Raw genomic sequence first — 25032 nt, 5'->3', positions numbered from 1 at the left:
CTGTGGCGACATTCCCGGGAAAAAATCACAAGCGGCGCATAGATAGTGACGCGTTTTCCATCATCCATCAGTGGTTGGTCCGCCAGAGAGGGTAGGCGGAGCTAACGCAACAGGTGTGTGTGAGCGGCGTACTGTTTTTTCCGGTGTCTGCTAGCATTAAAGGTGGGGGGGTTATGGAACCCTAATAAGTTTTTGTGTAACATGAGAGGTCATATTATTTGTTGATGTAGATTTCGTATTACATTTGATGACAATGTAACGTTACTAAATTACATAGCTATTTGCACAGCTAACGCTAGCTACCGGACCATGTCAATGAAGGCAACATTAGTTTAGACAACGTTGCGCACAGTATCCATCTCTCATATCAGGTAACGTTGCGTTAGCTAGCTAGCTAATGTAATTAACACAATCTAATGTCAGCTAACAATTAGAAAAAACGCTAGCTAACGCTACCGACCGGTACCGACCTCGCAAACCGTCTCTCGAAAGCAATGCTACCTTGTTGCAGCGTTGCAATGTAGCTAACTAAAGGCCAGTTCAGATCAATGTTTCGCAACGAGACTGGATGCAACTTGCAAAATTCCAAGACGTCTGATTGTAAACGTTCTAAAACTGCACTTGGCGATTTGACAAGGTGGGTCTTTTGAGACCCTAGGCAACGGCTTCAGAGGCTCTGCAACTAACCAGTTCACACCGCTGCAATTTTCTCTGCAACATTCTAAAACCGTTTTGTCTCGTTGCGAATCATTGATCTGAACTGGCCTTAACATTACCGTTATTTACATTGCCATCAATTTCATCAGTATATAAGCCGGGTATAGGTGGAGCAGAGCCGTGTCTGATTTCTATGTAAAGATGTCAAGCCGAAGAAAACTAAATAAAAGAATACGGCAGTATGGATTAGCGTTATTATTTTATATTTTCCTCATATGTTCCTTCAGCCTTGATGCCCTTTTTTGATGAAATCTCCTTTGTTTTTGTTTTATTCTTCTTGTTCTGATTGCTAATTAACACCCAGCTTAGCTTTATTCTCGAACAGTTTAGCTAGCAAAACCAGAAACAAGGCAGTTGTTTCAAAAATATCACACAACAATCATTCACGATGATGATGCACGAGATAGGCTACATCATTGCACGAGCCACAGCGAATCCCGCGAATTCTTCTCTGCACTGTAAAGATGTTCATATCGAGCAAAAGGTGGATAAAGAATGTTGATCATGTGGAAATTGATCATCACTAATTCTACCCCAGGTCTGCTACAGCATTTTAACCCGGCTCGGCAGTGTAAAGACAGCTTAAGTTAGCCTAATGTTAGACAATGAATGAGTAGGTACACAACGTTACTTGTAGAACAACCATTTTTTATTCAGTAAATAATAAGTATAATAGCTGGCGTGGCCCAGGAGCCAACTGACTGACGTCACACAGGCGACACTGGTTGGATCCGGTTGGATCTATGGGAAGTGAGGTCCAAAAACACACATGCAATTACCGCTTCTCGCCATTGGTACCGCCAAAGAGAACGAAACTGAAATCTTCGAGATTGTAACTTTAAACTAAATTTTGGGTGAAACATTACAGTAATTGGTCTAAATTGAACAACCAACAGAATTGGTAACATGGAGGTGCTTGTAGTGCTTGGCCCCATTTATTGCTACTTGTGGCTATATTATGGTAGGCTATTTGTTTTAGCTGTTGTTTAGATGTTAATTTTCTGAAAACGCTTGAAATACAATAGTGTCCAGAAATAACTTGTACTGAATCTGAAACATCATATAGTTTGAATATACTTTAAGATATCCCAAAAAATTGTACAAATTGTATGAGTAAAGATAATGTAATTGTGTAGTAGTGATATTACTGAAGTTTGTAAAAACATCACTCTTATGCTTGCAGAGGAAATGTGTTATTTGAATATAGAGGCCTTAGTTGTCTGTGCAGTAGGTCTTTAGTTATATGGAACTTGTGTGCTTTGTGATTTCTAAATTGTATCCTTCACTTGTACCAAAGGTGAGACATTGATCATTTGAGAGAGCCCAAGTTTGAAAGAGTTGAGGTGTGTTGTCTATTCTATACCTATGTGCTTGCAACTAAATGGCTCATTTTAGCCAAAATGCATTTCATAATATGTGCATTTATGCCAAATGGCCACAGGGTGGAAGTCTATGGCCAAAAATGAACTATAACACATGGTCAATGTTTATGTGTTGGCATGTAAGGGAAATTAATTCATTCTAACTTTCTGTGTTCAAATGAAGTAACATGTTCATGTAAAATGATTACAACAAGTATTTATACAATTAGTTCACCTTGAATACTGCTTTATGCTGAAATTGAAGAATTAATATAATTAACATGTCAATGAGGAATGGGAAATAGCCTAACTGTTTTGGTGAATTGTAATTGTAGCGAGATTAATTAAAATATTTGTTAGGCATATCAATTCTAGCATTAACTGTAGTCTGTATCGCCTTCATATGCCAAATTAATTTGGAATTTCTTGTGTTCATTTATGGGATGTCACCAACCTGCAGAATTTGGGTTATTATGAAGAAAAAATCTAAATGGCTGTAATTGGCTCTGTACATGTACATTATGTGGCTTTGGTATGTTTGGAATATTGGTAAAATAAGTGATTTTGAATATTTTTTGTCATATTTGGAGCTCTATTGTGCCATCATTTTATGTCAAGCCATTTAGAATTTATTAGCTCTATTTGAAATAAACCATTCCCACATGCCTGTTCATTGGCTTTTGCTTAACCAATTAATCAGTGCAGCATTCAGAAAGATTGGTCTATAGATGTTGAATGCTAAGATTCATTCTGGTCTTCACTGTCAAAAAGATGTGACCATCACTGGTATGTTTTTATTTCTAAAGCCTTGCCCAGACTGCTACCTTCTTATTTATCCTTACTTCTGGTCTGGAATCCCACCATACATGTTCCCAGGACTGGCTTGTTCTGAGTTCCTACTGTTAACACCAGTCAGGGTCGATCTGCATTCTACTTAGGTGCCTCATACACATGGAATATTTTAGAAAATACACTAAAGACGGACTTATTGCTGTCATTAAAACAGTTTCAGAACTTCATTTTAAGTTTAAATGCATCTTTTTGTACTTGTTTTGTGCGATGTTGTTCTATTGTAACTCTGTGGCATTGTAAATGAGGGTCTCTCCCTGCATCTCTGAGATTTTAAAAATGTTTGAATAAATGGATGGATGGATGAATGAATGAATGTAAATAGGATAAACTGTTTTTTATTTGCTATGTAAAAAATTGCAGCAGTAAGCCTATCAGTGTACATGTGACCAATCAGCGTACATGTGGCCAATCAGCACCAAATATGGTCAGTGGTGGTTGGAAGTTAGCCTTTATCAGACTGTCCTGGGAAGCAGCCAAGGCATGCATGTATTGCTCATATGCCTAATGAGGTGATTCTTCACTCTACATGTCCACAAAAACAGTGATATTTTTGCATAATTTCCATTAAAAATCTTTCAGCTCTGTGGTTTCCTCAGGACTGAATTATCAATTGACGCCGTGCTTCAGCAATGTATGTCTGACTGGTTTATTTACTTTTTTTGTGAAAAGCTAAGCCCACATTCTAATTCATCTGAAGTTTCATGCAGTTTGATTGAATTTTCAGGGAGGAGATTTTTCATTTTTTAAGTTATTCAAAATTAAAGTAAATCCATAATGGTAGGATTATGGGTCCCTGAGACATCCATGTTAGTTTCACTTAGGATATATGGGAGAGTTGGTATAAATGTAACGCGTCATAAATGGAACACGATCAATAACGTTTTGTACACTGCTGCTACAGTAGCCATTTCAGGATTGTACACACACAATTCAGTCCTCTACCAAATGATTAATGGAATTAATGGAAAAGAAACAGCCACCTGGTCACATGCGTTTATAATAAGCACACGCCAGATTGGTCTGTACAGTCAACTATTCGTTTTTGCTATTTGGTTTTGGGTTAATGCATAAATAGGCAATGGCAAAATTCATTTAACTTTTCATGTATTTCATGTAAGATAGCCTAATCTTGTTCGAAATGAAATGGTCCGCTGTCAAATTAATACTTCCTTTAGCAATATTGTATCACAATAAACATAACTACAATCACAGTTCACTATAGGTCCTCATGTTATTTTGCATAACTTTTGACATTAGCTACTTGGAAGTTTTTATATGCAGTAATTTACAGTAATGGAATTAAATATTCAGCATAACTTATTTGATTAAGTTATGAACGTAATGGAAACAGGTAATGACTACTGACATGTCAGAGCTGTTTCAGGTAGAAAATTTATAGTGCTAGGCTAAATATTTTTTGAGCAAATGAGAAAAATTAAAAACTGTTACATCCAGCTCTTCCCTATGTCTGCAACAGTGAAACTGTTTTTAATTTGGAATTTATTCAAGGTAAATTGCCTGTTGTCTCACCTGTCAGCGTCTAGTTCCTTGTTTATCAAATAGGGGAAATAAACAATTTAGGGAATTATTGAAATAATTATTTTTAAATATATAGATGTGTAGAAAATACTTTTTTTTGGCATCTTTGAGAGAGACCAGTAAAGATGTGTGCAGATGAGACATCAGCACCAAGCGAGTGAGGGGAAATTTAAACCTGACGCCACAATATTTTCGAATAAAAATTAGTTGTTATATTTTGTATTCAACTGTTTTTATTGGCAGAGGTCAATGGAAATACGTGTCTTAACGTGTGCAATGATTATGAAATGGTCATAAATCACATATTGTGTCTTTTAGTTTAATTTAAGATAAGGGACACAACTGACCACATCTAAGGGCACAAGTGACTCCGAGGAGCAGTTGTTCCTTTGAACATATTCTGTTTGAAGTCAAAATGTACCTTTCACGTTAGCGACTGAATGAAATCATCAGCACTAGTTAATAGACAGTATCAAGTTGTTCATTTGAAAATGTTGTCATTCTTGAGAAAGTGGTTTCTTAGCAATCACTTAAAAAAACTAAATGGGGCACATCCGATCCTGTTCTCCCACACAATCGGATAGCAAATACTTTAACACTAGTAAGGCGAGAGGTGCTGCCATTGGGCGTGTAGACTTTGAAATTAAAGTTACTTCAAACTGTAGAAGGAAAAAGAATGCTGCCTTGGCTTTAAAAATGTTTTAAAACGGAGAGGTGCTCATTGCGAGGTGGGGTTCGTGTCCATGTAAGAAAGAGAAAAAATCCCAAGGCACTCAATCTCCAGATTAGCAATTTAAAAAGCCTTTATTATTTTGTGCTAACCCAATGCGTATCGCCAGTGACTGCCTTCATCAAGGGATACAAAAACAGCACACAGGTGCAAGATATAAGACGTGAGGGGTGCGGCCTAAGCCAATCAACAAACAGCAATTAGTCTCATTCACAAATGACACATGTACAATATCAACAATCACATCGTGAATTAAAAAAAAAAAAAGAACACTGGCGCCAATATAATTTAACAAAATAAGAAAAAAGCAAAACGAAGAAAAAATGAAAAATGAAATGTATTGGTGGTACACTCGGGTTAAATTGGGACTTGGGAGGTGGGTGGACCCTGAGATCCGGTGGGAGGTGGGTGAAAAAAGGTACAAATCAATGAATGTCTCAGCTCAAAGTAGTTGTAGCCTTTAATGTATTGTGCACATAATTGTAATTAAGGAAAACAATGTTTTAAAAAGAATGTATACTATTGATGCAAGCTGTTACATAAAATATTTCAAGTTTATGGAGTGTCATTAATGCTGAGAATTATTTTTACCCACTAAAAAATCAGTCATCCTTCTCTTTTGTCCTCCCTTTCTTCCTCCTTTATCCATCTTCCTTAAACTGTCGAATTGAAACAAAATAAAACCAGCGGCGACTGGTGAGCTGAAAATTGGTGATGTGCAAAACTTTCCTTTAAACTAATCATTGATCTCAAACTGTTTTAATTAATTTTCAGTGATTAACAAGCATGCAAACAATCTGACTACGCAATTGGAAAGGGACACACAGCTTCTTCGCATTGTGTTGGGGAGATTAAATGATAAATGCGATTTAGAAAAATCAGTTTTAATCACTAAGCAGTGGTGGAATCTTCCCCTGATTTTCCCTGATTATCAATGCAATTAATCCACAAAATAGGCTACTCAATAGCAATACTATCATATATAGTCAGCTCTCCCCAAATAGGCAGTTTTAGCAAGTAGCCTAGGCCTTATAGCCTACATTTATTTTAATTTGCAGTACGAAATTGTGCACATTTTTAATCAACATTATTTGTGGATACATGGACTTCTTTCTCCGCACTCAAATTCATGGCAAATATCTGCGATGCGTAGATTGTGAACAAAATTGAAGTGCAGGTTTCGTTTTTGCTGGTTATTCTGAAAGCTAACACAGTATATAACAGACTGGTGTATCTTGTTTGTTAAGTGTAGACTACTTGGTGATTAAAACGGATTTTTAACGGATAAATTGAATTTATGATTTAATCCCTCTAACACGGTACGAAGACGCTGTGTGTTAGGCTACTTTCCATTTGATTAGTCCGATCGTTGGCACACTTGATAATAAAGGAAAAATTACGAATGAAAACAGGTTGAGATCGATGATTAGTTTAAAGGAAAGTTTTGCGCCCCACCAATTTTCAGCTCACCAGTCGCCGCTGAATAAAACGTTATGTATGTGGGAAATATTCAATCCTAGCTTAGCTGCTGACCTGCAAGCTGCTGATTTTGCTCAAGCAATCAAAGTTGCTGTTAATAATAGCTGGTGTTCGTGGGGGCTGTTTATTCATCTCTCTTTAAAATGTTGCACAGATGAAATTACATGTTAATGAAATTACCTACCGCGTCCGCTTCCAAACAATCAAGACAATCAACGATATTTTTCTTTCTGTGCCTGTCTATATAGGCTAAACGACTGTTCCTCCTGAGTTTTTTTTCTTCTGATTTTTGATTGGTTGAGCGAGTAACTGGCTAGAGGGAACACATGGACTGAAGCATATGAAAAATGGACTGGATTGTCCTAGTTATTTGTAAAACTGCCTGTCAAAATTATTTATTTATTTACCAAAGGTGGGTGGACGCTGTCCACCCGCATCCACCCCCAATGTAACCCCGGGGTACACTGTTAGGTAAGCCAGACACATTGAATATAACCTTCTATGAGGATATAAAAATGGAATGACATTAATATATAATGTTAACAGCATGAATAGAACAAGCACAGCCTTAGAATAAAGACAGAATACATTATGAGAAAGGTGTCAGGTCTAATTCTTCGTTCAGTCCCGGCCTAACTGGCTTTTAGAGAATAAATCCAGAACGATTCTCTTCATAACAGGCGTTTTAACCTGTCCCCTCCCCGTTTGTTTAAAGTAACCACTTCGATGACACTAGCTTTGAGTGAATCTGCGCTGCTATGTCCAGCCTCCTTATAATGCGCTGCCATTGTGTAGTTCTCGTTTGCCGTTCTTATGGCATATTTAGCCGCGTTTCCACCGCAGGAACTTTCCCCAGGAACTAGGAACCTTTTGAGGAACCGCAGGAACCAGGGTCTAAATTAAGTTCCGGGGTCTTTATTTTACCCCCAAAAAAGTCCCTGCTCGGGGGGTAGTACTTTCCAAAAGTACCGGAACTTTTGGGGTGGGGCGCAAGCGCTGAATATTTCTGATTGGTCGACTGCTCGCAGTATTTTATTTTAACCGCCATTTTAAAAATCTGCGGCCGCAAATCGATTTATTTTCATAATAATAACTTGAATTCAAACTTGTATGTTATGCGGCGCAGTAGCCTACTTTTGGTTATAGCGTTCCAACGTCATGGAACAGAAGAGAAATTAAGATTGAGGATTATAACGTGTGCTCTTCTGTTCTTTTTTTGCTTTAGTATTCGTTTTATAAAATGTTAAGCATTCGTGCTGGGACAGCATAGGCTATTACGTACCAAAACATTCAAACAGTTTAATTCGGTTGCTGAATATTTTGTTCTGGATTTTCTTTGTTATTCCGTTGTAATTGACTCAAAACGTTTGACACAGTTACGTGAGGTATGCGGTAGTTCTGCGTAATTTACATTGGGGATACAGTGAAAGCAAACTAGAAATCATCTTCCGCACTTTTTGTCAGGGTGAAATAACAGGTTAATTCTAGTAATCGTCCCTTTTGCTTTTTCAGACTGCCGTAATTTCACTCTGCGATTCTTCAATTCCACAAAAAGACCAGGAAGACTAGAGTATTTATGGTGCATGGTTCACATCTGGAGGGCACACTTCACTGCTCCACTAGCAGTAGCCTAACTTTCAAGGAAAGCAAACGGTGGCTGTACCACTGCAATATTCATTTTAATTTTCATGCAAGTCCGAGTTTTCATTCTATTTATTCTTGTCATTTTGCGATTAGCCTATATTGGAAATGACGATAAGAGTCAAATGAATCAATTCAACAGCAAATTGTTTACGACGTCTAGGCCTACTTGTTTTCTGCTGTTGTTACCAGTTATTTGCAGAATGTGAATGCATTCTGTCGTCTCGGATGTCAAGACATGAAAGTGAATGTTTGCATAAAAGCATAATGAATGTGTTTGAGAGGATAAAAAAACAGTTACAATCTGTATATTGGCCTGTTATATCCTGTTTGTTGCATAACAACGGTCCAAGTTGAACTACCGACGAGAGTTTTGCTTGACAACGGTAAAATAATATGCCCAAACGGCCGCGGAAGAATATTTCAATTTCAGGTGATTAAGTCGATAAAAATCAATAAATAGCTACTAAAGTAACCATATATAGTCATTGTTGGTAACCCGTTGTATAAGTGGAATAAACCCCTTCGGCTGTCCCGGTTATTGGAAAATAATATACTTCGGTGGTAGTATGGGGTTATAGAAAAAATCATAGGACAGATGGACAGACGAAGACGTCGCTTTTACATACGTCAGTGGGCTAATTTGCCTAATCTTCGCGGATCTTTAGACCGCGGTGGTAACGCAGACAACGATGGGCTGAAGGAACCTTTTAGTTCCTTGAAAAGTAGTTTCTGGGACTAAAAGTTCTGGGTACTTTGGGTGGAAACGCGGTGTTTGTGTTCCGCTAATCGGTCCTTGAATGAGACAAATTGCTGTTTGTTGATTGGCTTAGGCCGCACCCCTCACGTCTTATATCTTGGACCTGTGTGTGCTGTTTTTGTATCCCCTGATGAAGGCAGTTACTGCTGATATGCGTTGGGTTAGCCCAAAATAATAAAGCCTTTTTAAATTGCTAATCTGGAGATTTAGTGCCTTGGGATTTTTTCTCTCTTTCTTACATAAAATTGCTCCAACTCTGTAAACGCATTAGCTACTTTACGCCTTCCATGACTTTTCCTAAGAATTACTGCATTTTTAAAAATTCTAAAAAATCAAATCCATAAAGAAATACAGGCAGTTTGTGCCATTTTCTTCACAAACAATCCCTGCCAGACAATAAGCAGCAGGATTTGGTAGCTGGCCAGGTGCAAATGAGTCGCTCTCTCCTCTGGCATGTGATTTAGCAACTGAATGACCAACGCTTTGATACAATTTTTTTTTTTCACATAAAATCACACAAAATTCTTTCATTGCAATTGTGGCTGTCTATTGCTTGAAGAAATATAGGTATGTAGAAATATATCAGGTATGTAATGTAGTGTTCTTTATCTAATTAAGAAAAATAATTAGCTTGTAAAAATTTTGAAATTACAAACTCATAAGGTGAATGGAAAATGTATAGTGTGCAGACTTATAATACATTACAAAAAAGTGCCAAGAGCATGGGTGTTTATATAAAACTATATACCTACAGTAGCTGTCGTCTTTTGCTGCCATTTTAAAACACTTTTCCATGTTTCCCATAAATTGAATTCATTTGGGTGGCCTGCCCATAAAGATTTTTGGTATTTAGTTGCTTATTTCTATAGGCCACATACTATATTTCTGTATTTGTTATTTTTTATTTTAAATGTGACAGACAAGATACAGCTGACTCTCGTTTTACTGTGTGAGCTGGCCCTCAACCCCTCCCTCTTGTAGCCGGTGTTTGTAGAGCAGAGCATGGAGGACTGTGCCCGGACACAAACATAATTAGTAACTTTATTTCATATAACACCTCTCACAGACAGAGTCACAAAGTGCTTCACAATTAAAAGTAATTAAAAGATGAAAATTGAATAAAATTAAATTACAAGAAAACAGTAAAAAGTATCACACACCTTAAAAGATTACACATCCTAGGCAGTACTTATTGAAACAAAGGCCTGTTTAAATAAATAGGTCTTCAGCATCCTTCTGAAAATGTCAACAGAGACCGCAGAACATATGTCTGAAGGAAGAGCGTTCCACAGTGTCGGAGCCACAACCTCAAAGGCACGATCACCTTTTGTTTGACCTGAATCCCATAGAAAATTTGTGGACTGAACCTATAAAGCATGTCTGAGCATGGAGGCCCACGATCCTGACTGAGTTACACCAGTTCTGTCAGGAGGAATGGGTAAAAATTCCGGCAAAGTATCGTGAGAAGCTTGTGGAAGGCTACCCCTGGCGATTGATTCAAGTTAAGCAATTAAATGCCAATGCCACCAAATACTAACAAAGTGTATGTAAACTTTTGACCTACTGAAAATCTGATATAGTACATAAAAGCTGAAATGAATCTGTCTCTTAGCTATTATTTTGAAATGACCTCTTATGGAAATAAAGTAGATACCATATATTTCCTGTGTTCAGTCAATTAGGGTAACATGAAATGTGGAGTTGTGAAAAACTGAGTTTGAAGTCTTTAGCCTAGGTGTATGTAAAACTTTGGCCCCAACTGTATAATGCTTTCATGAATCCATGGCATGGGTAATGGTCAACCAGGTTCCCGTCTGACCCAACAGTGCCTGTGGGTGCTTTTATGATGTGAAAACAGACAGAAGTGTTGGTGGGGTCGCAAGACTGTCCCACGGCAATTGTCTTTTTAGCTGTGTTTACAGCCTTCTGATCTTTACGACCCCAGTCCTGTACACCAATGGAATTTTGGCTAGAACAGCCAATATTTACCCTTACACTTCTCCCCTCCTCCATCATTCTGTTGCTAAATAGCAGGCCAGAGGTATCAAAACCTGACTGTTGTCTGGCAGTGAGGGTGTGAAAAAAATGGCAGGAATGGTCTGTATTTATTTACTAAGTAAAACTCAGTGAACTGTCCTAAATTGTAAGTAATTCCTTCAGACTTAGCTTATATTATTGAGTTTGTTTGAATATCAATATCCATAATTCCAATTTATAAAAAATGAAAACTTTAAATAATACCTGCCAAACAAGCAGCATCTAATTCGTTTTATGCCCACCTTCATTTCCCTTATGTTTCTCAAACAGCTATAGTAGTTCTTTATCAGTCACCTTCACTGTCGCTGAATTATTGACCAGTCACCACGGTGAAGAGAGTGCCTGACCGGTAACCATAGAAATGTGTTAACACATTGGAAAAATTAGGCTATATCTAGAAATACCATCTTTGGAGAAAAAACACTATGGTTGAGAGTCAGGCACTCTTCACGGTAAGAAGAAATTTCAGGATTTATTTCGATATTGCTTGTGTCGAAAGTGCTGCGACGGAAACAAGGATAGATTTACTCAGGAGCCACATCTGTCCAAAATGTAAACAAGTCAGGCAGTTTTCACAGTCAGGAAAAATTTTATGACAACTTGGTCATTTAGCTAACTTAGCTAGCTAGCCAAACAGTCAGTAACACAGATACTTGCTTTGTGACATTTAGGGATAATGTCAAGGAGGAAAGGTAAAAGCCAAAAAACCTTAGACAGTTTTTTAAATGTTTAAATGTGCCTAGCATTCCAAGGCTTGTTGTAAGATTCAGTAGCCAGTCAGGACTTGAATATAAGTTTTTTGTAGAGTGCAAAAACTTTGATATTATCTATTTTAATTTAATTTAATTTCTTTTGTTGTTGTTGAAATGTGCCCAGCATTCCAAGGCTGTAAGAATCAGTAGCCAATCAGAACTTTTTTCACGTTTTTTGTAGAGTGCAAAAACTTTGATATTATTTAATTTAGGCCTAATTTAGTTTCTTTTGTTATTGTTGAAAACACAGCATTCCAAGACTGTACATTGTTGTCAGATTCTTTGTAAGACTGCTATGCTGTAAATAGTTGTTGATTTTTTTAAATATGTGTTGAATAAATGACTTATTTATTTATTCACATTACGTAGTCATATTTTCAAATGTCCAGTCAGCTTTTAGCAATGACTTAATGTAGGGCCCTATGGAATCTGTGTTACAGCTTTTTAAAATTCTCCAATTCTGTGATTTTGTCCGTGATTCTGATTTCACAGAAACTATAGGGCCCTACCTTTATGCTGCCATCAGTCTGTCGCTGGCCCACGCCGGGCCCCTGTCAAAAAAGACACTTGGCCACCGGCCCACGCCGGGCCACCGGCCCCCGTCAAAAGATACTTGCCACTGGGCCTAACCACTTTTCTGGGGGAGACCCTGTATACTGAGAGACTGCTTGGCCAGTACTTGTCAGAGGAGCTTCTTGGTGTGCTCATCTTGTTTCAGAGAGTCTAAACAAACCAGGGATAGTAACATTCATATACACAATACTTCTGCCGTGTATGTAATGCCAAAAACGGATGGCAATGATAATTCCTCAGCAGAATTGCTAACATTTGACATTCTATCAATGTTTCTCTGAGTTAGCAGGTTTTTGGACTAAAAATTACTACTAATTTTGTTTGATGAATCCTTGCCATGATAAAGGTATAGACTACTGAGAGATTGCATATATACAGCAGGTTAAACTATACATGTGCTAGATACGCACCCCCACTACTCAGATCATCACAATGACAGCAGATGGTGCCACTATAATGCATCAGTTTATGTATTGGCTAATAACTGTGGATCCATGTCGTCTAATAGCTAAAATTATTTTCCCCCCAAGATTCAATAGCTCAACCCCAATAACAGAAATAACGCCTCGCGGTTGTATGCCTCCGCCAACGAGCAGCCAGTTTAGATATAAAATGTCATCACTTTATCAAGGCTTCATGCATGTGATAATTTGCTCCTTCCCTGGTTCCTTTTCCTGGCTAGATCAATGACTCTTCACATATTATAATCAATTACAACGGGCTAACAAAGAAAATCCGGAAGAAAATATTCAGCAACCGAATTAATCAGTTTGAATGTTTTGGTACGTAATATGCTGTCCCAGCACGAATGCTTTTTATAAAAAAAAAATTATAAAACGAATACTAAAGCAAGAAAAGAACAGAAGAGCACACGTTATAATTCCAAGACGTTGGCAGGCTATAACCAAAACTAGGCTACTGCGCCGCATAACATACAAGTTTGATTTGAAGTTATTATGAAAATAAATAGGTTTGCGGCTGAATATTTTTAAACATGGCGGCTGAAAATAAACACAAAAAAATGCTGCGAGTACTCGACCAATCAGAAATGTTCAGCGCTGCAAGCTCCACCCAAAAGGTTCCTGTACTTTCGGAAAGTACTACCCCCCGAGCAGGAACTTTTTGGGGGGTAAAATAAAGCCCCCAGAACTAAATTTAGACCCTAGTTCCTGCGAGTTCCTCAAAAGGTTCCTAGTTCCGGGGTAAAGTTCCTGCGGTGGAAACGCGGCTTTAGGTGCCGAGAGCCATTGAAAAACAACCCTGGGTGACTAGAAATTATAATATGTGAAGAGTCATTGATCTAGCCAGGAAAAGGAACCAGGGAAGGAGCAAATTATCACATGCATGAAGCCTTGATAAAGTGATGACATTTTATATCTAAACTGGCTGCTCGTTGGCGGAGGCATACAACCGCGAGGCGTTATTTCTGTTATTGGGGTTGAGCTATTGAATCTTGGGGGGAAAATAATTTTAGCTATTAGACGACATGGATCCACAGTTATTAGCCAATACATAAACTGATGCATTATAGTGGCACCATCTGCTGTCATTGTGATGATCTGAGTAGTGGGGGTGCGTATCTAGCACATGTATAGTTTAACCTGCTGTATATCATTTTTGATTTGTTGTCAAAACAATTGCATTTGTGGCACTTTATTTCTTCCAAAATTATGAATATAAACTAATCTGCATTAGTATTGTAAATTGTACAAATGTCTTGCTTCATTTAAGCCATTTTTCAAGTCTCTGTGGTGTTCACATCTGGAGTTATAAGCTTTGAATAGGGTACCCCCTAAATGGGCAAGGATTGGCAAGATTTGGCTTGTGCGCTAAGGGGTTAATTGGGCTAGCTAATGACAGAGATATGTCGCTACCTAGCTATGGAGATAGAAAGATATGTTTTCTAATGTCTATGTTTATGTTTTTAATTTATTCAGAATAGTGGAAAATCTACCTGATATGTTTTTGATCAAAGGTTGTTCCTTCTGAGGGAAGGCATCAATGAACTTTGGTTTAATGTGTCTTGGCTAAGTGGGGTGGGAGTTATGCCCTTTGTATGTTAAAATGAGCACAGTAGCACCAATTGGTGCATCGCTCATGGTGTAGCTAATGCATGCCACATTTGACCACTGTGCAAAGGTTTGTTAAAAGTCATCAGACACGCTTGCCAGAAATGAGTGAAACTTTGGAAGATTTCATAACAACAACAAAAACAACAACAACAACAACAATAATAATAATAATAATGACTCCAACACATGAACCAGGGTTCCAGCACTTCATGCCTAAATATAGCTGCAAGCAACAATACATGGGGTCCAAGCCCACACTGACAATTTTATGCCACTTAATAAGTAGCCAGGCAGTGCCAAAATGGCAGCAGTCCAAGGTGGCGGTGGAAAATAGGCTAATATATGTTAAAGATATATGTTCCTTATGAGTAAATGGATAACTACAGCAAGTTTAAATGTCTAAAAGACAACAGTGATTTTTCATGAATTTCTTAATTTAAAAATATATTGTTTAAGCGTGTTTCCAAAAATTAAAAATTGCAAAAAATCTAACCAGGCACACTTAAATGGTCAAAGTTACTTTTTTGTTCGGGATGAGGAGAGGCAGACACAAACTTTACAACCTTAACCGGATGAGTCACCCAGCAGCCCTGGAAAAACTCAGTTCTGTAGTCGTTTAACATTGGCAAACTAGCCAGCTACTTTTCTGTTTACATGGGGGAAAGTAATACAGTAAAACAGTAATTCTTGCTATTCTTGCTATTCTGTCTCCATCATGACCAAGCCATGGCCAGTTTTGGCCAGTGTGACCTTATTTTTCTTTTTTTGTCCCCACAGACTGTACCCTTTACTTTTACTTTATCCTTACTCAACTTTTTATTGGTTTTAAAAGGCTTTCCATGTGCCTGACCTGGCTTTGGAGGCTGTAGAAACTGTTTTAACATTTGGGCTAGAAAACAGCTTGTCAACTCATGTTATCTGCACTAATGCAGTTATTAGTTTGTATACATTGACTAGCTTGCTCTGGAGTTTTTCTTGCCAAGAAACTTTCATCCTGAAAACCAGAGCTAACCTCCAGGAGGAATGTGTGCTCAGTGAGCCAGCACAAGGGCAGTGAGACTATGTGTGGGACAAACACAAAGGCAGCCTGAGGAGGCAGCTCAAAAGCAACTCTGCTTTTTGTTTTTGCTTGTTTTGTTGAGGTAAATCAATAAAACAAGAATTTTACAAATTGCATGCAAATTATATTTTTGTGGTATGTACAATTTACTGGCCTGTGTGGGAGGTAAATCGTGCCTTGTCACCTGGTAGCCCTTACTGTCAAGCCCTCTTCTAAAACCAGTTGCAAACTGATTCCTGACTATGAGATTTGAGAGGCAAGTGACCACTGTTTCAACCAAGATGTCACTGTTGACACAATGAGATGTCCATCAAAGATAGGAAGAAAATACCTGTGAATGCAAGTCAGGATTATCATACGGTTATTAAGGGAAGTGTGAACAAAGAGAAACATGGATGTGCCAGTGACATCTAGATAGTTATCAGAGATGGAATGCAACAAATATGTCCCTGGTTCACTGCAAACCAATCTATTTGTTTTGTTGTGTGCAATTATGAAACTGGCAGGTGACCTCTTTATTATCATTAACTTCTGTAAATATCCTTCATTGCACACAAAACTTTAAAATTTAATTGTGAACTGTGCCTTTAAGTCCTCTTCTGGGTGTAAATACATTGAATGTATTTTCCCAGCAATGTGACATGGATGAAGTTACATCCTAATTTTCATGTGAATGTCTTTGATGCAATTAGGTTAGGTTTTATTTAATTAAGAAGAAGTAATAAAGAAAATTGATAGGGTACAATAATGTCATAGCTTTCCATTGCCAAAAAATTAAATGCATATTTATATCCCTGGTCAATTATAAAGAAGTATTGTCCAGCTCAAGAATTTCAGAGTCAGAATTTTTCCTCTTGATTTTAATGATGTCATGTGTCTGTGCCTGGTGATAATTTGAAACAATACAGATAATTTTTCATTGTTATTATTGTGCATTCACTTTGTTTTTCCTAGATCAACAGAACAGTATGGCCACCACTGTTGCTGTCAGTCCCAGCGAGTACCTTCAGCCCTCTGCCACCTCCACACAGGTGAGGGGTTCTCCTGACTACTGTTATGTCAAATTTGTTGATAGGCAGAGCAACCTGTTGGATCAGCCTTTATCAGAATGTACAACTCACAACCAGATTAAAAGTGAGAAAATTATAGTCACAACAAATTATTCAACGTCTAAAGACGAAGGTCAACTACTTTAAATAACAAATATTACAGACATGGACAGGTTATAGTGACAAAAAAAGTGAATGAAGGAAAATACCAAGCTTGTTGTTGAAAGTCTCAAGAAAACCTAGAGCAAAGTTCAAAAACCAAAAGACATCCAAATATTCCAAAAAGCCTGTGATGAAAATGTAAAAATGCCAGATTACTGTAAGACGAAAACATCAGACTCTGCGCACACCAGACACCAAGAAACACCAGGCCCACATTCAAGGTTCAGATTCCCCAGATGACAACAGTAGATATCAACCTCTGAATGTCCACTGCACACATGTCAACTGGCTGCTATTAAGTACCCAAAAATTGTCTAACAAAGGTCCACATCTTATGTTGTTTGAAGAGGGGCGGGTGGTTGAGAAAGAAGTGGGAGCATGGTTGTGCTGATTGAGTGAAGGGTGGATGTGTGGGATCGGGTTCAGATAAGGGCAGTTAGGTCATCTACTAATCAAGTCAGTTAGGGCATCTACTTTGTTCACATCAGAGGTCATTTTAAAACAATCGATTAGAGACAGATTTATTTCAGCTTTAATTCACTATATCAGAATTCCAGTGTGTCAAAAGTTTACATACATCAAATTGAATGTCTCTTTAAACAGTCGGGAAGATTCCAGAAATTGATGTAATGACTTTTTAGAAGCTGTAGGCTGTATTTAAGTGCCTACCTGTAGAGCCACTGCCTTTTTGCCCTTGATACCATGGGGAAATCCAAGCAACTCAGCCAAGACCTCAGAAAAAAAAAATTGTGGGCCTCCACAACTTCGGTTCCTCCTTAGGAGCAATTTCCAAACAACTGAAGGTACCTTCACACGCAGACTAAAGACTCATCTCTTCAGGCTGCACCTCTCCCCACCCCTCCCTAGCCTATAGTTTAGCTCAATGTACCTAGTTAGGCTAATACCATCACATTAGTTTTTATTTGGCAGGATTGTTTTTGTCTGATTCTGATTAGGCAAATGTGGTTTCAGTGCTAGTTTGTACTTGGCAGGATTGTTTGTTTGCTGAACAGGTTACTCTACAGGGTTGGAGTCCTGATCTATGTGGTCACTTCTGGCACTACGATCTTTACTTCACTCTAGTGTGTTTCTTTTGCACCTCTGCACCTTGAACTAATGCACTTGTTGTACGTCGCTCTGGATAAGAGCGTCTGCTAAATGCCTGTAATGTAATACCACAAGCATCTGTATAAACAATTGTATGCAAATGTAAAAATCTTGGGACCACACAGACACTGCGTCGTTCATGAAGGTGGCACAAATTAACTCCCAGGGCTGAACAAACTTTGGTCCGAAAGGTTCAACTGAAGCCCAAGATAACAACAAAGGAACTGGTGTAGGGGTTTGAGGCATTAGATACCAAAGTATCTACATCCCCTATTGAGAGAATCCTAGATCGCCATGGCCTGAAAGGCTGTCGCACAAGGAATTCTTTTTAATTCTTGAAAGAGAATTGATGAACTGTTGCCCTGGCTCTGCAAACACTGGGCTTCTAGGCGCATCAGTCCCTGAACAGCTCACATTATTTCCCATGACTTGACATTGCATGAAAATAGAAGTCACAAATCCCAAAAGCATTTGTAATTATAGTTAAAGTTACACAAAAGCTAGTTAGCTTGCTACTTAGATAAGTTACCTCACTTACAATGACTTCTGGCTAAAGGTAGTTATGATGCCTACCAATCGGTCGGTTTAGCTAGGTTAACAGTAAATAAACATTTACTAAGCATTACTCCTTTATTTGGTAGATATCTAGCTAGGTGTAATAACTTGCCATATACATTTCACGTGTCCTTTGAGCTGAATGTGTGTTGGCTCTGCAAGAACTTTTCCCACCGGCGCCTGTGGCAGAGGCTGTTGATGTTCATAGATGTTCGAACGAACAGATGGGACTGCACCTGGTATCAGTATCACATAGTCTTTCTTCAAAATCCCATCCTAAACTCCATCATATCCCCGGGGATATAATCCTCCATCCTAAAATGCCCACCGCAGACTACCGCGTTTTTCGTGACAGATGCAGTGAAGTCTCCCCACCCGCACAAACCACACCTACATGCAAAAAATACAGTGCCTTCGGAAAGTATTCAGACCCCTTCAGTTTTTCCACATTTTGTTACGTTAGTCTTATTAAAAAATTTATTAAATTCATTTTTATTCTCATCAATCTACACTCAAAACCCATAACGACATACAGGTTTTTAGAAATTTTTGGAAAATTGTTTTCAAAATAAAAAACTGAAATATCACATTTACATAAGTATTCAGACCCTTTGCTATGACACTCAAAACTGAGCTCGGGTGCATCCTGTTTCCATTGATCATACTTGAGATGTTTCTACAACCATGCTTCAATATAGGGATGGTATTGGCCAGGTGATGAGCGATGCCTGGTTTCCTCCAGACGTGACGCTTGGCTTTGTGGCCAAAGAGTTCAATCTTGAGGTGCGTTCAAATTCAGTGAACAGAGGCGAACGTTCGTGGCGACCATGTTTTCTTTGAACAGTTAAATTTGCACGACTTTTTATTAACGTTCCAGGTAGTTTGCGGTGAACAAAAATGGACGCTGGACTGAGGGAAATGTTCCCAGATGGGTTGGCTGTTTCAATTGAAGATGCCGTTAAGTGTGATCAGTTTTTTCAATAATGTTATTGCTAACGCTGGCCAATGTTATTATTGTTCGCTAGCTAGCTATTGTTTTTTTATCATCGATGATCACAGAAGCGGCTGTGAGTACAAACGTTCTCGTCGCCATGTCTGTTTATGTTTAATGCAAACAATTTGGAACGTTCGTAAAAAGCCATTCAAATTGAACTGTTCAAAGAAAACATGTTCGCCACGAATATTCGCCTCTGTTCGTTGAACTTGAACGCACCTCTGACTGTTCGCTTATGTTTGCAAACGTTTGCGGCGAACACAAAGCTAACGGAAAAAAGTTTGAAATAGTTTGCAAACATTCGCCTTGTTCTCTGAATTTGAACGCACCTTTGGTTTCATCAGACCATTCTACCATAAAGGCTGGATTGGTGGAGTGCTGCAGAGATGGTTGTCTTTCTGGAAGATTCTCCCATCTCCACAGAGGAACTCTGGAGCTCTTTCAGATTGTCCATCAGGTTCTTGGTCACCTCCCTGACCAAGGCCCTTTTCCCCCGATTGCTCAGTTTGGCTGGGCGGCCAGCTCTAGGAAGAGTCCTGGCGGTTCCAAACTTCGTCCATTTAAGAATGATGGAGGCCATTGTGTTCTTCTGGACCTTCAATTCAATAGAATTTTTTTTGTACCTTTACCCAAATCTGTACCTCGACACAATCCTGTCTCGAAGGTCTACAGACAATTCCTTCGACTTCATGGCTTGGTTTTTGCTCTGACATGCACTGTCAACTGTGGGACCTTATATAGACAGGTGTGTGCCTTTACAAATCATGTCCAATTAATTGAATTTACCACAGGTGGACTCCAATCAAGTTGTAGAAACATCTCAAGTATGAACAATGGAAACAGGATGCACCTGAGCTCCGTTTTGAGTGTCATAGCAAAGGGTCTGAATACTTATGTAAATGTGATATTTCAGTTTTTTTATTTTTAATACGTTTGCAAAAATTTCTAAAAACCTATTTTTGCTTTGTCATTATGGAGTATTGTGTGTAGATTGATGAGAATAAAAATGAATTGAATCAATTTTAGAATAAGCCTTTAACGTAACAAAATGTAGAAAAAGTGAAGGTGTCTGAATACTTCCCGAGGGGGGGGGTTGAACTCCATGCCCTGACAGGCTAAAAGTGATGAAATTTTTTTTCCAAACCATCCTTTCCATGAGCACAAAATTGTAAATCCATTTAAAAATTTGAAAAATTCAAATAAAAAAAGAATAAAGTATTTTATTACTTTTACTGTCTACTCCACAGATTTAGATAATTATGTAGCACAGTGATTTATGTCTTTCTTGTTTTACAGGAATCACAGCCCTCCCCACTGGCTCTTCTGGCTGCTACCTGCAGTAAGATTGGCCCCCCTGCAGCTCAGGCGCCTGTCAGCACCCCTCCTACCCAGCCTGTCACCCGCCGCTTGTTACCTATTAAGCCTGCTCCTATTGCCCCTGCACCCCCAAAGAACCTGGGTTTCCTGTCCACCAAGAGTAACGTGATCCAGCTCTCAGCAGGCCTTCCTTCCTCCACCCCCAGTGGTCCAATCCTGCTCACCATCCAGAACCCAGCTCGGCCTGCTGCCACCAATATCCAGTATCAGGTGGTGCCACAGCTACAAGGTGCTTGTGGGCAGACTATCCAGATGATGCCCCAGGGTGGGCAGATTCAGATAATCCCAGGCACCAATCAGGCTATCATCACTTCCCCTGTGACAGTCCCAGCCCCTCCTGTTCCTGCCACCACCCAGAAGTCCCTGGCCATAAAGCCCTTTCCACAGAAGCGTCGACAGAACAGTGCCAATGTGGTGCGGCTGCCTGGGGGCCTCACTCTTCCTCTCAGTGTGACTGCTAGTGAGGTGGGGGGAGCTCAGATCCTTGCAGAAACTACGACTGCCCCTGCTCAAGCTTCTCCCGCCAAGGCTGCACGAAAGGGTCGCAAGAAACTTGTGACTGCCTCACAACCTATTCCACCAGCACCGTCTCCACCCCCTGCTGTGGCTGTGGCTGAGCAAGTGGAGACCCTGCTGATAGAAACAACAGCTGACAACATTATCCAGGTGGGTCTAGTCACTGCTCTCTTCCTCACCCTTCTGGGGGTTGGAAAATCAATCAGTGTTTATAACACCACTGGAATAGGCAGTTTGTCAGTAGGTGCAGTTATTGGCTCCCTTGGTTGTCAGTCAGTGAATGAGCATTAGTTGTGTGAGTTATGATACTGTTGGGGAAATGACTCTGTTATTCACGCAGGGCACCATTTAATGCAGGAGATATAATTAACCATCTTTCTACAAATGGCGGCATAATATAAGGATAATAAATCAGTTTCATTAAGGAATTGTATAAACTATAAATTGGCAATTTCAATTAAGTCAATCTTAACCAAACTCACAATATTGTATATTAAGCAAATACCAAATTAATATTAATGATTCAGCTAAGAGATTAAGATATTCTAGGAGATATTTGATTAGCAGTGGCTGACTTAATTCAACACGAGTAATATTAATACAGACAATATTGGATAGTTTATTGAACACAAAGTACCGAAAAGGAGCAAAGCACTAGTCACTACTATTATGTACAACAAATTATGTGCAAGTGCATGTGTGCGTGTGTTTGTATTAGCATGTGAGGAGTGTTGTTTGTTCTCCTGCGTGTAGGGTTGTGCAGCACAGTGAGTGCGCACCACAGACATGTGTTCAAAGAGAACAAAGAAACAAAATGGAGGCATATGAACAATGGGAGGTTTGAAACTACTAGCTGGAGCTAGTGATGAAACAATGGTGCATGAAGCATGCCAAACAAATTAAGGATACCCGTTCGGTTATCGGTGTGTGTTTGTTAGGATCAGCATTCCGAGTTTTAACCAGTTAATATTTAAAATAGATCACGTGCAAGATCTGTTCTGTGCGTGATGTATATTAAGACTAATGCAGTGCTGTGGATAGCTTAGAGCCTACTTAAAGAAAATTGTAAAACACAGAACGTTTATAATAACCATTAACACATTAAAGTAATAATCTCTAAGATTTTCATTAAAAAAAATGTTTGTTAAATCACTATCGCAGAATTAGGTAACACAATGGTGATTGAGCCTATTATTATAATAATTTATATTATTATTATTATTATAATTTATGATTAAAGAACTGGGTGTCTGTGGCGACATTCCCGGGAAAAAATCACAAGATGCGCACAGTTAGTTTTCCATTACCCATCAGCGGTTGGTCCACCAGAGAGGGTAGGCTCACTCTTCAACTCTCTTGTGTGTGAGCAGCATACTGTTTTTTTTTTCCGGTGTCTGCTAGCATTACAATAACAGGGGGGGGGGGGGGGGGGGTGGCGCGGCGGTATGGAACCCTAAAAAGTTTTTGTGTAACATGAGAGGTCATATTATTTGTTGATGTAGATGTCGTATTACATTTGATGACTAAATTACATAGCTAATTTCACAGCTAACGCTAGCTACCGGACCATGTCAAGAAAGCCAACATTAGTTTAGACAACGTTGCGCACAGTATCCATCTCTCATATCAGGTAACATTACATTAGCTAGCTAGCTAATGTAATTAACATAATCTAATGTCAGCTAACAATTAGAAAAAATGCTAGCTAACGCTACCGACCTCACAAACCGTCTCTCGAATGCAATGCTACTTTGTTGCAACGTTGCAATGTAGCTAACTAAACGCCAGTTCAGATCAGTGATTTGCAACGAGACTGGATGCAACTTGCAAAATTCCAAGATGTCTGATTGTAAACGTTCTAAAACTGCACTTGACGATTTGACATGATGGGTCTTTTGAGACCCCAGGCAACTGCTTCAGATGCTTTGCAACTAACCAGTTCACACCGCTGCAATTTTCTCTGCAACATTCTAAAACCGTTTCGTCTCGTTGCGAATCATTGATCTGAACTGGCCTTAACGTTACTGTTATTTACATTGCCATCAATTTCATCAGTATATTATAATGATCAGAATAAAGCTGTCTTTAAACAGAGCATTAACCCCCGGGGAGCAGAGCAGAGCCGGGTCTGGTTTCTATGTAAAGATATCAAGCCGGAGAAAACTAAATTAAAAAATACGGCAGTATGGATTAGTGTTGTTATTATTTTATTACGCTTCATCATATGTTCCTTCAGCCTTGATACCCTTTTTTGATGAAATCTCCTTTGTTTTTGTTTTATTCTTCTTGATCTAATTGCTGATTTAACACCCAGGTCAGCTTTGTTCTCAAACAGTTTAGCTTGCAAAACCAAAAACACCAGGGGTAACATTTTGCAAGGCAGTTTCAAAAATATCACACAACAATCATTCACGAGAAAGACTATGTTTATTGTGCACGAGATACATAATTCCACAAGCCACTGCGAATCCCACAGATTCTTCTCTGCAGTGTAAAGATGTTCATACTGGGCAAAAGGTGGATAAAGAATGTCTGTGGAAATTGATCATCACTAATTCTACCCAAGGTCTGCTACAGCATTTTAACCCGGCTCTGCATTGTAAAGACAGCTTAAGTTAGCCTAATGTTAGAAAATGAATGAGTATGTACATAACATTACTTTTATAACAACCATTTTTTATTCAGTAAATAGCAAGTGTTATAGTTACCGTGGCCCAGGTGCCAACTGACTGACATCACACAGGCGACACTGTTTGGAAGTTGGGAAGTGAGGTCCAAAAACACACCTGCAATTCCTACTTCTCGCCATTGGTACCGCCAAAGAGAACGAAACGGAAATCTTCGAGATTGTAACTTTAACTAGTAACATAAACTACGTGCCAAAAGTATGTGGGCACTTTACCTCCAACATGTTATTCAAACCTATGGGTATTAAAATGAAGTTGGTACACCCTTTGCTGCTCTAACAACCTCCACTCTTCTGGGAAGGCTTCATACTAGATGTTGAAGCATTGCTGCAGGTATTTGCCTCTATTCAGTCAGAAGAGCATTAGTGAGGTCGGGCACTGATTGGGCAGTTATACCTGGCTTGCAGGTGGCTTACCAATTCATCCCAAAGGTGTTGGACGAGGTTGAGTTCAGACCAGTCAACTTCTTACGCAGAGTTCTCGACAAAACCTTTTTTTATGGACCTAAGGGGCCTAGACCAACCCATGAAAAAACATTCCCAAACTAAGGGGTGTCCAGATACATTTGGTCATATGGTCTAAATTGCAGACTGCCTGCTGCACCGTCAAACCACACCAATATGCCACCCTGCATGCCACTGTTTAGAGGTTTTTTTGGTGCAATTTTAGTGAATTAATAATGGACACAAAACACAAGCATCACAATCTTTTACCTTAACCCCTTTGCGCACATGCCAAATCTGCCCAATCCTTGTCCATTTAGGGGGTACCCTATTTAAAGCTTTGTAACTCTAGATGTGAGGATCACAAAGACTTTAAAAAATGGCTTAAATTAAGCATTATAACATTTGTTCCATTTACAGTTCTAACTTATATTAGTTTATATTCATAATTTAGCAAGAAATAAAGTACCACAAATGCAATTGTCTAGACAAAAAAACAAAAATGGTTTTGCAATGAAATACTGAGAGATTGCATATATACAGCAGGTTAAAGTATACATGTCCTGGAT

At 38.9% G+C, this 25032-nt stretch overlaps 1 protein-coding gene across 7 annotated transcripts in view; it reads left to right on the top strand.

Moving 5' to 3' along the window:
- The window catches only part of sp2 (sp2 transcription factor), a 74598-nt gene that overhangs the window by 7975 nt on the left and 41591 nt on the right, over nt 1-25032 (top strand). For 6 of the 7 annotated variants that reach the window (XM_064324478.1, XM_064324482.1, XM_064324479.1 and 3 more), the window contains exons 2-3: nt 16528-16604; nt 20737-21483. In XM_064324478.1, the coding sequence (XP_064180548.1) occupies nt 16528-16604; nt 20737-21483 (824 nt within the window). Of the gene's footprint in view, nt 1-14347; nt 15656-16527; nt 16605-20736; nt 21484-25032 lie in introns of those variants that run through there. The other variant, XM_064324481.1, reaches the window with a different exon arrangement.

The sequence above is a fragment of the Anguilla rostrata genome, chromosome 2, assembly GCF_018555375.3.
Source record: "Anguilla rostrata isolate EN2019 chromosome 2, ASM1855537v3, whole genome shotgun sequence".
Taxonomy (NCBI): domain Eukaryota; kingdom Metazoa; phylum Chordata; class Actinopteri; order Anguilliformes; family Anguillidae; genus Anguilla; species Anguilla rostrata.
Note: the sequence above shows the minus strand (reverse complement) of the source record. Positions and strands in the feature narration are given on the sequence as shown.